Source organism: Oncorhynchus tshawytscha, linkage group LG01 (genome assembly GCF_018296145.1).
Source record: "Oncorhynchus tshawytscha isolate Ot180627B linkage group LG01, Otsh_v2.0, whole genome shotgun sequence".
Lineage (NCBI taxonomy): Eukaryota > Metazoa > Chordata > Actinopteri > Salmoniformes > Salmonidae > Oncorhynchus > Oncorhynchus tshawytscha.
In genome coordinates, this window is record NC_056429.1 from 645,754 (window position 1) to 662,753 (window position 17,000).

General features: G+C 39.8%; 1 protein-coding gene across 1 annotated transcript in view; it reads left to right on the forward strand.

Annotated features, from left to right (window-relative positions):
• The window catches only part of LOC121838805 (TBC1 domain family member 2B-like), a 68,461-nt gene that overhangs the window by 4,243 nt on the left and 47,218 nt on the right, over positions 1-17,000 (forward strand). Inside the window, 1 exon segment of the mRNA XM_042323012.1 lies at positions 16,328-16,497. Within this exon segment, the coding sequence (XP_042178946.1) occupies positions 16,328-16,497 (170 nt within the window).

The following is a 17,000-nucleotide window of genomic DNA, read 5'->3' on the forward strand; positions in this document are numbered from 1 at the left end:
AAGCCGAATTTCTTCAGCCTCCTGAGGTTGAAGAGGCGCTGCTGCGCCTTCTTCACGATGCTGTCTGTGTGAGTGGACCAATTCAGTTTGTCTGTGATGTGTATGCCGAGGAACTTAAAACTTGCTACCCTCTCCACTACTGTTCCATCGATGTGGATAGGGGGTGTTCCCTCTGCTGTTTCCTGAAGTCCACAATCATCTCCTTAGTTTTGTTGACGTTGAGTGTGAGGTTATTTTCCTGACACCACACTCCGAGGGCCCTCACCTCCTCCCTGTAGGCCGTCTCGTCGTTATTGGTAATCAAGCCTACCACTGTTGTGTCGTCCGCAAACTTGATGATTGAGTTGGAGGCGTGCGTGGCCACGCAGTCGTGGGTGAACAGGGAGTACAGGAGAGGGCTCAGAACGCACCCTTGTGGGGCCCCAGTGTTGAGGATCAGCGGGGAGGAGATGTTGTTGCCTACCCTCACCACCTGGGCGCGGCCCGTCAGGAAGTCCAGTACCCAGTTGCACAGGGCGGGGTCGAGACCCAGGGTCTCGAGCTTGATGACGAGCTTGGAGGGTACTATGGTGTTGAATGCCGAGCTGTAGTCGATGAACAGCATTCTCACATAGGTATTCCTCTTGTCCAGATGGGTTAGGGCAGTGTGCAGTGTGGTTGAGATTGCATCGTCTGTGGACCTATTTGGGCGGTAAGCAAATAGGAGTGGGTCTAGGGTGTCAGGTAGGGTGGAGGTGATATGGTCCTTGACTAGTCTCTCAAAGCACTTCATGATGACGGAAGTGAGTGCTACTAACCTAGACTCTCAGGTTATTAAAGGGACAGTAGCAACTAACCTAGATTCTCAGGTTATTAAATGGACAGTAGCTAATGGCCTAGACTCTCAGGTTATTAAATGGACAGTAGCTACTAACCTAGACTCTCAGGTTATTAAATGGACAGTAGCTACTAACCTAGACTCTCAGGTTATTAAAGGGACAGTAGCTACTAATCTAGACTCTCAGGTTATTAAAGGGACAGTAGCTACTAACCTAGACTCTCAGGTTATTAAATGGACAGTAGCTACTAACGTAGAATCTCAGGTTATTAATGGGACAGTAGCTACTAACCTAGACTCTCAGGTTATTAAATGGTCAGTAGCTACTGGCCTAGACTCTCAGGTTATTAAATGGACAGTAGCTACTGGCCTAGACTCTCAGGTTATTAAATGGACAGTAGATACTGGCCTAGACTCTCAGGTTATTAAATGGACAGTAGCTACTAACCTAGACTCTCGGGTTATTAAATGGACAGTAGATACTGGCCTAGACTCTCAGGTTATTAAATGGACAATAGCTACTGGCCTAGACTCTCAGGTTGTTAAATGGGCAGTACCTACTAACCTTGACTCTCAGGTCATAAAATGGACAGTAGCTACTAACCTAGACTCTCAGGTTATTAAAGGGACAGTAGCTACTAACCTAGACTATCAGGTTGTTAAAGGGACAGTAGCTACTAACCTAGACTCTCAGGTTATTAAATGGACAGTAGCTAATGACCTAGACTCTCAGGTTATTAAAGTAGCTACTGGCCTAGACTCTCAGGTTATTAAATGGACAGTAGCTACAAACCTAGACTCTCAGGTTATTAAATGGACAGTATCTACTGACCTAGACTTTCAGGTTATTAAATGGACAGTAGCTACTGGCCTAGACTCTCAGGTTTTTAAATGGACAGTAGCTACTAACCTAGACTCTCAGGTTATTAAATGGACAGTAGCTACTAACCTAGACTCTCAGGTTATTAAAGGGACAGTAGCTACTAACCTAGACTCTCAGGTTATTAAAGGGACAGTAGCTACTAACCTAGACTCTCAAGTTATTAAAGGGACAGTAGCTACTGACCTAGACTCTCAGGTTATTAAATGGTCAGTAGCTACTAACAAAGACTCTCAGGTTATTAAATGGTCAGTAGCTACTGGCCTAGACTCAGGTTATTAAATGGACAGCAGCTACTGGCCTAGACTCTCAGGTTATTAAATGGACAGTAGCTACTAACCTAGACTTGGGTTATTAAAGGGACAGTACCTACTGACCTAGACTCTCAGGTTATTAAATGGACAGTAGCTACTAACCTAGACTCTCAGGTTATTAAATGGACAGTAGCTACTAACCTAGACTCTCAGGTTATTAAATGGACAGTAGCTACTAACCTAGACTCTCAGGTTATTAAATGGACAGTAGCTACTAACCTAGACTCTCATGTTATTAAAGGGACAGTAGCTACTGACCTAGACTCTCAGGTTATTAAATGGACAGTAGCTACTGACCTAGACTCTCAGGTTATTAAATGGACAGTAGCTACTGGCCTAGACTCTCAGGTTATTAAATGGACAGTAGCTACTAACCTAGACTCAGGTTATTAAATGGACAGTAGCTACTAACCTAGACTCATGTTATTAAAGGGACAGTAGCTACTGACCTAGACTCTCAGGTTATTAAATGGACAGTAGCTAATAACCTAGACTCTCAGGTTATTAAATGGACAGTAGCTAATGGCCTAGACTCTCAGGTTATTAAATGGACAGTAGCTACTGGCCTAGACTCTCAGGTTATTAAATGGACAGTAGCTAATGGCCTAGACTCTCAGGTTATTAAAGGGACAGTAGCTACTAACCTAGACTCTCAGGTTATTAAATGGACAGTAGCTACTAACCTAGACATTCAGGTTATTAAAGGGACAGTAGCTACTAACCTAGACTCTCAGGTTATTAAATGGACAATAGCTAATGACCTAGACTCTCAGGTTATTAAAGTAGCTACTGGCCTAGACTCTCAGGTTATTAAATGGACAGTAGCTACTAACCTAGACTCTCAGGTTAATAAAGGGACAGTAGCTACTAACCTAGACTCTCAGGTTATTAAATGGACAGTAGCTACTGGCCTAGACTCTCAGGTTATTAAATGGACAGTAGCTACTAACCTAGACTCAGGTTATTAAATGGACAGTAGCTACTAACCTAGACTCATGTTATTAAAGGGACAGTAGCTACTGACCTAGACTCTCAGGTTATTAAATGGACAGTAGCTACTAACCTAGACTCTCAGGTTATTAAATGGACAGTAGCTACTAACCTAGACTCTCAGGTTATTAAATGGACAGTAGCTAATGACCTAGACTCTCAGGTTATTAAATGGACAGTAGCTACTAACCTAGACTCTCAAGTTATTAAAGGGACAGTAGCTACCGACCTAGACTCTCAGGTTATTAAATGGTCAGTAGCTACTAACAAAGACTCTCAGGTTATTAAATGGTCAGTAGCTACTGGCCTAGACTCAGGTTATTAAATGGACAGCAGCTACTGGCCTAGACTCTCAGGTTATTAAATGGACAGTAGCTACTAACCTAGACTTGGGTTATTAAATGGACAGTAGCTACTAACCTAGACTCATGTTATTAAAGGGACAGTAGCTACTGACCTAGACTCTCAGGTTATTAAATGGACAGTAGCTACTAACCTAGACTCTCAGGTTATTAAATGGACAGTAGCTACTAACCTAGACTCTCAGGTTATTAAATGGACAGTAGCTACTAACCTAGACTCTCATGTTATTAAAGGGACAGTAGCTACTGACCTAGACTCTCAGGTTATTAAATGGACAGTAGCTACTAACCTAGACTCTCAGGTTATTAAATGGACAGTAGCTACTAACCTAGACTCTCAGGTTATTAAATGGACAGTAGCTAATGGCCTAGACTCTCAGGTTATTAAATGGACAGTAGCTACTAACCTAGACTCTCAGGTTATTAAATGGACAGTAGCTACTAACCTAGACTTTCAGGTTATTAAAGGGACAGTAGCTACTAACCTAGACTCTCAGGTTATTAAATGGACAGTAGCTAATGACCTAGACTCTCAGGTTATTAAAGTAGCTACTGGCCTAGACTCTCAGGTTATTAAATGGACAGTAGCTACAAACCTAGACTCTCAGGTTATTAAATGGACTGTAGCTACTAACCTAGACTCTCAGGTTATTAAATTGACAGTAGCTACTGGCCTAGACTCTCCGGTTTTTAAATGGACAGTAGCTACTAACCTAGACTCTCAGGTTATTAAATGGACAGTAGCTACTAACCTAGACTCTCAGGTTATTAAATGGTCAGTAGCTACTGGCCTAGACTCTCAGGTTATTAAATGGACAGTAGCTACTAACCTAAACTCTCAGGTTATTAAAGGGACAGTGGCTACTAACCTAGACTCTCAGGTTATTAAATGGACAGTAGCTACTAACCTAGACTCTCAGGTTATTAAATGGACAGTAGCTACTAACCTAGACTCTCAGGTTATTAAATGGACAGTAGCTACAGGCCTAGACTCTCAGGTTATTAAATGGACAGTAGCTAATGACCTAGACTCTCAGGTTATTAAAGTAGCTACTGGCCTAGACTCTCAGGTTATTAAATGGACAGTAGCTACAAACCTAGACTCTCAGGTTATTAAATGGACTGTAGCTACTAACCTAGACTCTCAGGTTATTAAATGGACAGTAGCTACTGACCTAGACTCTCAGGTTATTAAATGGACAGTAGCTACTGGCCTAGACTCTCAGGTTATTAAATGGACAGTAGCTACTAACCTAGACTCAGGTTATTAAATGGACAGTAGCTACTAACCTAGACTCATGTTATTAAAGGGACAGTAGCTACTGACCTAGACTCTCAGGTTATTAAATGGACAGTAGCTACTAACCTAGACTCTCAGGTTATTAAATGGACAGTAGCTAATGGCCTAGACTCTCAGGTTATTAAATGGACAGTAGCTACTGGCCTAGACTCTCAGGTTATTAAATGGACAGTAGCTACTGGCCTAGACTCTCAGGTTGTTAAAGGGACAGTAGCTACTAACCTAGACTCTCAGGTTATTAAATGGACAGTAGCTAATGGCCTAGACTCTCAGGTTATTAAAGGGACAGTAGCTACTAACCTAGACTCTCAGGTTATTAAATGGACAGTAGCTACTAACCTAGACTTTCAGGTTATTAAAGGGACAGTAGCTACTAACCTAGACTCTCAGGTTATTAAATGGACAGTAGCTAATGACCTAGACTCTCAGGTTATTAAAGTAGCTACTGGCCTAGACTCTCAGGTTATTAAATGGACAGTAGCTACTAACCTAGACTCTCAGGTTAATAAAGGGACAGTAGCTACTAACCTAGACTCTCAGGTTATTAAATGGACAGTAGCTACTGGCCTAGACTCTCAGGTTATTAAATGGACAGTAGCTACTAACCTAGACTCAGGTTATTAAATGGACAGTAGCTACTAACCTAGACTCTCAGGTTATTAAATGGTCAGTAGCTACTGGCCTAGACTCAGGTTATTAAATGGACAGTAGCTACTAACCTAGACTCTCATGTTATTAAAGGGACAGTAGCTACTGACCTAGACTCTCAGGTTATTAAATGGACAGTAGCTACTAACCTAGACTCTCAAGTTATTAAAGGGACAGTAGCTACTAACCTAGACTCTCAGGTTATTAAATGGACAGTAGCTACTGACCTAGACTCTCAGGTTATTAAATGGACAGTAGCTACTAACCTAGACTCTCGGGTTATTAAATGGACAGTAGCTACTGGCCTAGACTCTCAGGTTATTAAAGGGACAGTAGCTACTAACCTAGACTCTCAGGTTATTAAAGGGACAGTGGCTACTAACCTAGACTCTCAGGTTATTAAATGGACAGTAGCTACTAACCTAGACTCTCAGGTTATTAAATGGACAGTAGCTACTAACCTAGACTCTCAGGTTATTAAATGGACAGTAGCTACAGGCCTAGACTCTCAGGTTATTAAAGGGACAGTAGCTACTAACCTAGACTCTCAGGTTATTAAATGGACAGTAGCTACTAACCTAGACTCTCAGGTTATTAAATGGACAGTAGCTACTAACCTAGACTTTCAGGTTATTAAATGGACAGTAGCTACTAACCTAGACTCTCAGGTTATTAAATGGACAGTAGCTACTGGCCTAGACTCTCAGGTTATTAAATGGACAGTAGCTACTGGCCTAGACTCTCAGGTTATTAAATGGACAGTAGCTACTGACCTAGACTCTCAGGTTATTAAATGGACAGTAGCTACTGGCCTAGTCTCTCAGGTTATTAAAGGGACAGTAGCTACTAACCTAGACTCTCAGGTTATTAAATGGACAGTAGCTACTAACCTAGACTCTCAGGTTATTAAATGGACAGTAGCTACTGGCCTAGACTCTCAGGTTATTAAAAGGGAAGTAGCTACTAACTTTCAGCCCATTGTATTCAGTGCCTGTTGAAACTGGTATGACTGTTATATGCCTGTCAAAACTTCCTCTTGGAGAGAGATTGATGAAGCACTAGCTCCATCTCTTTAAGTGGTGTAAGATGAAGTCTGACAACACAGTGTCGAGGGTAGAAACCAACTAGTTGTGATCCTACAGTTAGTGTGTGTTTATGAACAGTATAGCTGCTCTGCTCTACTTAACAGCCTTACTCTCTCCTTTAGAACACATCTGCTGCTTGGATGATGTCATGTTCTAGAATGCCAGAACTCACGGCTGGGTTGGAGCTGAGTATGGAGAGGTCAAATGGAAATCACAATTCTGAGTAACATTCCAAGAGCCATTTAACAAGCAATGGCGGGGAAGTTTCCGACTTACTATGTTGGGAAGTCTGACACACTAACTGGTCTTATAGCGCCAGGTTGAGAAAGCAGAAATGCAAGCTTCACCCATCGTAGGTGTGAAAATACAGAGAGGAAATGGTTAGACAGACACCATGTGGGTGAAGATTCACAAAACATTCAGAGCCCAGTAGTCATCAATCCCCACCAGTGGAAGACACGTGAACAAGAGTTATCTCAGTAACACATTATCATAGTTCTGTCCCAAATATCATCAGAATAACACATTATCATAGTTCTGTCCCTAATATCATCAGAAGAACACATTATCATAGTTCTGTCTCTAATATCATCAGAATAACACATTATCCTAGTTCTGTCTCTAATATCATCAGAATAACACATTATCATAGTTCTGTCCCTAATATCATCAGAATAACACATTATCATAGTTCTGTCCCTAATATCATCAGAATAACACATTATCATAGTTCTGTCCCAAATATCATCAGAACAACACATTATCATAGTTCTGTCCCTAATATCATCAGAAGAACACATTATCATAGTTCTGTCTCTAATATCATCAGAATAACACATTATCATAGTTCTGTCCCTAATATCATCAGAATAACACATTATCATAGTTCTGTCTCTAATATCATCAGAATAACACATTATCATAGTTCTGTCCCTAATATCATCAGAATAACACATTATCATAGTTCTGTCTCTATCATCAGAATAACACATTATCCTAGTTCTGTCTCTAATATCATCAGAATAACACATTATCCTAGTTCTGTCTCTAATATCATCAGAATAACACATTATCATAGTTCTCTATTTTTTTTATTTATTTCACCTTTATTTAACCAGGTAGGCCAGTTGTGAACAAGTTCTCATTTACAACTGTGACCTGGCCAAGATTAAGCAAAGAAGTGCGACAAAAACAACAACACAGAGTTACATCTGGAATAAACAAACGTACAGTCAATAACACAATAGAAGTCTATACACAATGTGTGCAAATGTAGTAAGATTAGGGAGGTAAGGCAATAAATAGGCCATAGTGGCAAAATAATTACAATTTAGCAATTTAACACTGGAGTGATAATGTGCAGAAGATGAATGTGTAAGTAGAGATACTGGGGTGCAAAAAGGAGCAAAAAACAATATGGGGTTGACAATATGGGGTTGAGGTAGTTGGCTAATATCATCAGAAGAACACATTATCATAGTTCTGTCCCTAATATCATCAGAAGAACACATTATCATAGTTCTGTCCCAAATATCATCAGAAGAACACATTATCATAGTTCTGTCCCTAATATCATCAGAAGAACACATTATCATAGTTCTGTCCCTAATATCATCAGAAGAACACATTATCATAGTTCTGTCCCTAATATCATCAGAAGATCACATTATCATAGTTCTGTCCCTAATATCATCAGAAGAACACATTATCATAGTTCTGTCCCTAATATCATCAGAAGAACACATTATCATAGTTCTGTCTCTAATATCATCAGAATAACACATTATCATAGTTCTGTCCCTAATATCATCAGAAGAACACATTATCATAGTTCTGTCCCTAATATTATCAGACCCAAGGCCAGAGTCCAGAGGCCTCACATACTTTCATTGAAATTCACTGGTTGTTTGTCCTTTTTTTGTCTAAAGAAACATTACAAATCTCCAGAAAAAATGCACATCATACATCAGGAAAGTACAGTAAGGTACAGTTGAAGTCGTAAGTTTACATACACCTTAGCCAAATACAATTAAACTCATTTTTTCACTATTCCTGACATTTAATCCTAGTAAAAAGTCCCTGTCTTAGGTCAGTTAGGATCATCACTTTATTGTAAGAATGTGAAATGTCAGAATAATAGTAGAGTGATTTATTTCAGCTTTTATTTCTTTCATCACATTCCCAGTGGGTCAGAAGTTTACATACACTCAATTAGTATTTGGTAGCATTACCTTTAAATTGTTTAACTTGGGTCAAACATTTCGGGTAACCTTCCACAAGCTTCCCACAATAAGTTGGATGAACTTTGGCCCCCTCCTCCTGACAGAGCTGTGTAACTGAGTCAGGTTTGTAGGCCTCCTTGCTAGCACACACCTTTTCAGTTCTGCCCACAAATGTTCAATAGGATTGAGGTCAAGGCTTTGTGATGGCCACTCCAATACCTTGACTTTGTTGTCCTTAAGCCATTTTGCCACAACTTTGGAAGTATGCTTGGGGTCATTGTCCATTTGGAAGACCCATTTGCGACCAAGCTTTAACTTCCTGACTGATGTCTTGAGATGTTGCTTCAATATACCCTCATAATTTTCCATACTCATGATGTCATCTTTTTTGTGAAGTGCACCAGTCCCTCCTGCAGCAAAGCACCCCCACAACATGATGCTGCCACCTACGTGCTTCATGGTTGGGATGGTGTTCTTCGGCTTGCAAGCCTCCCCTTTTCCCTCCAAACATAATGATGGTCGTTATGGCCAAACAGTTCTATATCTGTTTCATTAGACCAGAGGACATTTCTCCAAAAAGTACGATTGCAACTGCGAACCGTAGTCTGGCTTTTTTATGACGGTTTTGGAGCAGTGGCTTCTTCCTTGCTGAGCGGCCTTTCAGGTTATGTCAGTATAGGACTCATTTTACTGTGGACATAGATACGCTGTACCTGTTTCGTCCAGCATCTTCACAAGATCCTTTGCTGTTGTTCTGGGATTGATTTGCACTTTTTGCACCAAAGTACTTCACCTCTAGGAGACAGAACATGTCTCCTTCCTGAGCGGTATGGCAGCTGCTTGGTCCCATGATGTTTATACTTGCATACTATTGTTTGTGCAGATGAACGTGGTACCTTCAGGCGTTTGGAAATTGCTCCCAAGGATGAACCAGGCTTGTGGAGGTCTACAATTTTTTTACTGAGGTCTTTGCTGATTTCTTTTGATTTTCCCATGATGTCAAGCAAAGAGGCACTGAGTTTGAAGGTAGGCCTTGAAATACATCCACAGGTACACCTTGAATTGACTCAAATGATGTTATTAGCCTATCAGAAGCTTCTAAAGTCATGACATCATTTTCTGGAATTTTCCAAGCTGTTTAAAGGCACAGTCAACTTAGTGTATGTAAACTTCTGACCCACTGGAATTGTGATGCAGTGATTTACAAGTTAAATATTCTGCCTGTAAACAATTGTTGGAAAAATTACTTGTCATGAACAAAGTATCTGACTTGCCAAAACTATAGTTTGTTAACAAGAAATTTGTGGAGTGGTTGAAAAACTAGATTTAATGACTCCAACCTAAGTGTTTGTAAACTTCCGACTTCAACTGTATCTGCATTATACTCCAGGGAGCTACAGCAATATGCAGTATACTACAGTAATATGCATTATACTACAGTAATATGCAGTATGCTACAGTAATATGCAGTATGCTACAGTAATATGCAGTATGCTACAGCAATATGCAGTATACTACAGTAATATACATTATTCTCCAGGGAGTGACAGTAATATGCATTATACAACAGTAATATGCATTGTGCTACAATAATATACATTATGCTACAGTAGTATGCGTTATGCTACAGTAATATGCATTATGCTACAGTAATATGCATTATACTACAGTGATATGCATTATTCTCCAGGGAGCTACAGTAATATGCATTATACTACAGTAATATGCATTATACTACAGTAATATGCATTATGCTACAATAATATGCATTATACTACAGTAATATACATGATTCTCCAGGGAGCTACAGTAATATGCATTATACTACAGTAATATGCAGTATACTACAGTAATATACATTATTCTCCAGGGAGCTACAGTAATATGCATTGTGCTACAGTAATATGTGTTATACTACAGTAATATGCATTATGCTACAGTAATATGCATTATGCTACAGTAATATGCAGTATACTACAGGGGGCTACAGTAATATGCATTATACTACAGTAATATGCAGTATACTACAGTAATATACATTATTCTCCAGGGAGCTACAGTAATATGCATTGTGCTACAGTAATATGCATTATACTACAGTAATATGCATTATGCTACAGTAATATACATTATTCTCCAGGGAGCTACAGTAATATGCATTGTGCTACAGTAACATGTGTTATACTACAGTAATATGCATTATGCTACAGTAATATGCATTATGCTACAGTAATATGCATTATGCTACAGTAATATGCATTATGCTACAGTAATATGCATTATGCTACAGTAATATGCATTATGCTACAGTAATATGCATTATACCCCAGGGAGCTACAGTAATATGCATTATACTACAGTAATATGCAGTATGCTACAGTAATATGCATTATGCTACAGTAATATGCAGTATACTACAGGGGGCTACAGTAATATGCATTATACTACAGTAATATGCAGTATGCTACAGTAATATACATTATACTCCAGGGAGTTACAGTAATATGCATTATACTACAGTAATATGCTACAGTAATATACATTATACTGCAGGGGGCTACAGTAATATGCATTATACTACAGTAATATACAATATTCTCCAGGGAGCTACAGTAATATGCATTATACTACAGTAAAATGCATTGTGCTACAGTAATATACATTATGCTACAGTAATATGCATTATACTACAGTAATATGCATTATGCTACAGTAATATGCATTATGCTACAGTAATATGCGTTATACTACAGTAATATGCGTTATGCTACAGTAATATGCGTTATGCTACAGTAATATGCATTATGCTACAGTAATATGCATTATGCTACAGTAATATGCAGTATACTACAGGGGCTACAGTAATATGCATTATACTACAGTAATATGCAGTATGCTACAGTAATATACATTATACTCCAGGGAGCTACAGTAATATGCATTATACTACAGTAATATGCATTATGCAACAGTAATATACATTATACTGCAGGGGGCTACAGTAATATGCATTATACTACAGTAATATACAATATTCTCCAGGGAGCTACAGTAATATGCATTATACTACAGTAAAATGCATTGTGCTACAGTAATATACATTATGCTACAGTAATATGCATTATACTACAGTAATATGCATTATGCTACAGTAATATGCATTATGCTACAGTAATATGCGTTATACTACAGTAATATGCGTTATGCTACAGTAATATGCGTTATGCTACAGTAATATGCATTATGCTACAGTAATATGCATTATGCTACAGTAATATGCAGTATACTACAGGGGGCTACAGTAATATGCATTATACTACAGTAATATGCAGTATGCTACAGTAATATACATTATACTCCAGGGAGCTACAGTAATATGCATTATACTACAGTAATATGCATTATGCAACAGTAATATACATTATACTGCAGGGGGCTACAGTAATATGCATTATACTACAGTAATATACAATATTCTCCAGGGAGCTACAGTAATATGCATTATACTACAGTAAAATGCATTGTGCTACAGTAATATACATTATGCTACAGTAATATGCATTATACTACAGTAATATGCATTATGCTACAGTAATATGCATTATGCTACAGTAATATGCGTTATACTACAGTAATATGCGTTATGCTACAGTAATATGCGTTATGCTACAGTAATATGCATTATACTACAGTAATATGCATTATACTACAGTAATATGCATTATGCTACAGTAATATGCGTTATGCTACAGTAATATGCGTTATGCTACAGTAATATGCGTTATGCTACAGTAATATGCGTTATGCTACAGTAATATGCGTTATGCTACAGTAATATGCATTATACTACAGTAATATGCGTTATACTACAGTAATATGCATTATACTACAGTAATATGCGTTATACTACATTATGCTGCATTATTATACCCCATAGCAACTCGCCAAGCCTTCCCCATTTCTCCTTCTCCCAAATCCGTACAGCTGATGTTCTGAAAGAGCTGCAAAATCTGGACCCCTACAAATCAGCCTTGCTAGACAATCTGGACCCTTTCTTTCTAAAATTATCTGCCGAAATTGTTGCCACCCCTATTACTAGCCTGTTCAACCTCTCTTTCGTGTCATCTGAGATTCCCAAAGATTGGAAAGCAGCTGCGGTCATCCCCCTCTTCAAAGGGCGGGACACTCTTGACCCAAACTGCTACAGACCTATATCTATCCTACCTTGCCTTTCTAAGGTCTTCGAAAGCCAAGTCAACAAACAGATTACCGACCATTTCGAATCTCACCATACCTTCTCTGCTATGCAATCTGGTTTCAGAGCTGGTCATGGGTGCACCTCAGCCACGCTCAATGTCCTAAACGATATCTTAACCGCCATCGATAAGAAACATTACTGTGCAGCCCGATTCATTGATCTGGCCAAGGCTTTCGACTCTGTCAATCACCACATCCTCATCGGCAGACTCGACAGCCTTGGTTTCTCAAATGATTGCCTTCGCCTGGTTCACCAACTACTTCTCTGATAGAGTTCAGTGTGTCAAATCGGAGGGTCTGCTGTCCAGACCTCTGGCAGTCTCTATGGGGGTGCCACAGGGTTCAATTCTTGGACCGACTCTCTTCTCTGTATACATCAATGAGGTCGCTCTTGCTGCTGGTGAGTCTCTGATCCACCTCTACACAGACGACACCATTCTGTATACTTCTGGCCCTTCTTTGGACACTGTGTTAACAACCCTCCAGGCAAGCTTCAATGCCATACAACTCTCCTTCCGTGGCCTCCAATTGCTCTTAAATACAAGTACAACTAAATGCATGCTCTTCAACCGATCGCTACCTGCACCTGCCCGCCTGTCCAACATCACTACTCTGGACGGCTCCGACTTAGAATACGTGGACAACTACAAATACTTAGGTGTCTGGTTAGACTGTAAACTCTCCTTCCAGACCCATATCAAACATCTCCAATCCAAAGTTAAATCTAGAATTGGCTTCCTATTTCGCAACAAAGCACCCTTCACTCATGCTGCCAAACATACCCTTGTAAAACTGACCATCCTACCAATCCTCGACATTGGCGATGTCATTTACAAAATAGCCTCAATACCCTACTCAACAAATTGGATGCAGTCTATCACAGTGCAATGCGTTTAGTCACCAAAGCCCCATATACTACCCACCATTGCGACCTGTACGCTCTCGTTGGCTGGCCCTCGCTTCATACTCCTCGCCAAACCCACTGGCTCCACGTCATCTACAAGACCCTGCTAGGTAAAGTCCCCCCTTATCTCAGCTCGCTGGTCACCATAGCATCTCTCACCTGTAGCACACGCTCCAGCAGGTATATCTCTCTAGTCACCCCCATAACCAATTCTTTCTTTGGCCGCCTCTCCTTCCAGTTCTCTGCTGCCAATGACTGGAACGAACTACAAAAATCTCTGAAACTGGAAACACCTATCTCCCTCACTAGCTTTAAGCACCAGCTGTCAGAGCAGCTCACAGATTACTGGATCTGTACATAGCCCACCTATAATTTAGCCCAAACAACTACCTCTTTCCCTACTGTATTTCATTTATTTATTTATTTTGCTCCTTTGCACCCCATTATTTTTATTTCTACTTTGCACATTCTTCCATTTCAAATCTACCATTCCAGTGTTTTACTTGCTATATTGTATTTACTTTGCCACCATGACCTTTTTTTGCCTTTACCTCCCTTATCTCACCTCATTTGCTCACATTGTATATAGACTTGTTTATACTGTATTATTGACTGTATGTTTGTTTTACTCCATGTGTAACTCTGTGTCATTGTATGTGTCGAACTGCTTTGCTTTATCTTGGCCAGGTCGCAATTGTAAATGAGAACTTGTTCTCAACTGGACTACCTGGTTAAATAAAGGTGAAATAAAAATAAATACAAAAAATACTGGAGGGGGCTACAGTAATATGCATTATACTACAGTAATATGCAGTATACTACAGTAATATACATTATTCTCCATGGAGCTACAGTAATATGCATTATACTACAGTAATATGCATTGTGCTACAGTAATATGCATTGTGCTACAGTAATATGCATTGTGCTACAGTAATATGCATTATACTACAGTAATATGCATTATGCTACAATAATATGCATTATGCTACAATAATATACATTATACTCCAGGGAGCTACAGTAATATGCATTATGCTACAGTAATATGCATTGTGCTACAGTAATATACATTATACTACAGTAATATGCATTATGCTACAATAATATACATTATACTCCAGGGAGCTACAGTAATATGCGTTATACTACAGTAATCTGCATTATACTACAGTAATATGCATTGTGCTACAGTAATATACATTATACTACAGTAATATGCAGTATGCTACAGTAATATACATTATACTGCAGGGAGCTACAGTATTATGCATTATACTACAATAATATGCAGTATACTACAGTAATATACATTATTCTCCAGGGAGCTACAGTAATATGCATTATACTACAGTAATATGCAGTATACTACAGTAATATACATTTTTCTCCAGGGAGCTACAGTAATATATATATATATATTATTTTATTTTTTAATTTTACCTCTATTTTACTAGGCAAGTCAGTTAAGAACAAATTCTTATTTTCAATGACGGCCTAGGAACAGTGGGTTAACTGCCTATTCAGGGGCAGAACGACAGATTTGTACCTTGTCAGCTCGGGGATTCGAACTTGCAACCTTTCGGTTACTAGTCCAATGCTCTAACCACTAGGCTACCCTGTTGCCGTATACTACAGTAATATACATTATTCTCCAGGGAGCTACAGTAATATACAGTATACTACAGTAATATACATTATTCTCCAGGGAGCTACAGTAATATGCATTATACTACAGTAATATGCATTATACTACAGTAATATACATTATTCTCCTGGGAGTTACAGTAATATGCATTATACTACAGTAATATGCAGTATACTACAGTAATATACATTATGCTACAGTAATATACATTATTCTCCAGGGAGCTACAGTAATATGCATTATACTACAGTAATATGCAGTATACTACAGTAATATACATTATGCTACAGTAATATACATTATTCTCCAGGGAGCTACAGTAATATGCATTATACTACAGTAATATGCAGTATACTACAGTAATATACATTATTCTCCAGGGAGCTACAGTAATATGCATTATACTACAGTAATATGCAGTATACTACAGTAATATACATTATTCTCCAGGGAGCTACAGTAATATGCATTATACTACAGTAATATGCATTATTCTACAGTAATATGCATTATGCTACAGTAATATGCATTATGCTACAGCAATATGCATTATGCTACAGCAATATGCAGTATACTACAGTAATATGCAGTATGCTACAGTAATATGCAGTATGCTACAGTAATATGCATTGTGCTACAGTAATATGCATTGTGCTACAGTAATATGCATTATGCTACAGTAATATGCATTATACTACAGTAATATGCAGTATACTACAGTAATATGCAGTATACTACAGTAATATGCAGTATACTACAGGGATCCACGACCCAACTCTTTCCTCCTTTTCATCTTTAAATGATCTAGTCATTGGCTTCATATCCTATTCTCTCTGTTGCTAAGGATGTGTTGTGGTTGACCATGTCCCTTACTCTGTCCCCCCTCTATCTGTCCACCAGGAACTCCATGTCAGGTCTGCGTGTGGGTCGAGGAGGAGGAGAGAACAGACGCTCTGTCTTCTACACTGGGAGCAGTGGTGATGAGTGGGAGATGTTAGACGCTCCCTCAACCAAGGACATCAACCAGGACCACAAACCTCCCACCCAGCCTCAGACTGACTCACACAGACGTAAGAGTCCTCTTCACCCTCTGTCCCCTTCCTGACCCTCACCACCACCACCTCCTCCTCTGTCCCCTTCCTGACCCTCACCACCTCCTCCTCCTCACCCTCTGTCCCCTTCCTGACCCTCACCACCACCTCCTCCTCCTCCTCACCCTCTGTCCCCTTCCTGACCCTCACCACCTCCTCCTCCTCACCATCTGTCCCCTTCCTGACCCTCACCACCACCTCCTCCTCCTCCTCCCCTCTGTCCCCTTCCTGACCCTCACCACCACCTCCTCCTCCTCCTCACCCTCTGTCCCCTTCCTGACACTCACCACCACCTCCTCCTCCTCCTCACCCTCTGTCCCCTTCCTGACACTCACCACCACCTCCTCCTCCTCCTCACCCTCTGTCCCCTTCCTGACCCTCACCACCACCACCTCACCCTCTATCCGCTTCCTGACCCTCACCACCACCTCCTCACCCTCCGTCCCCTTCCTGACACTCACCTCCTCCTTCTCCTCTTCACC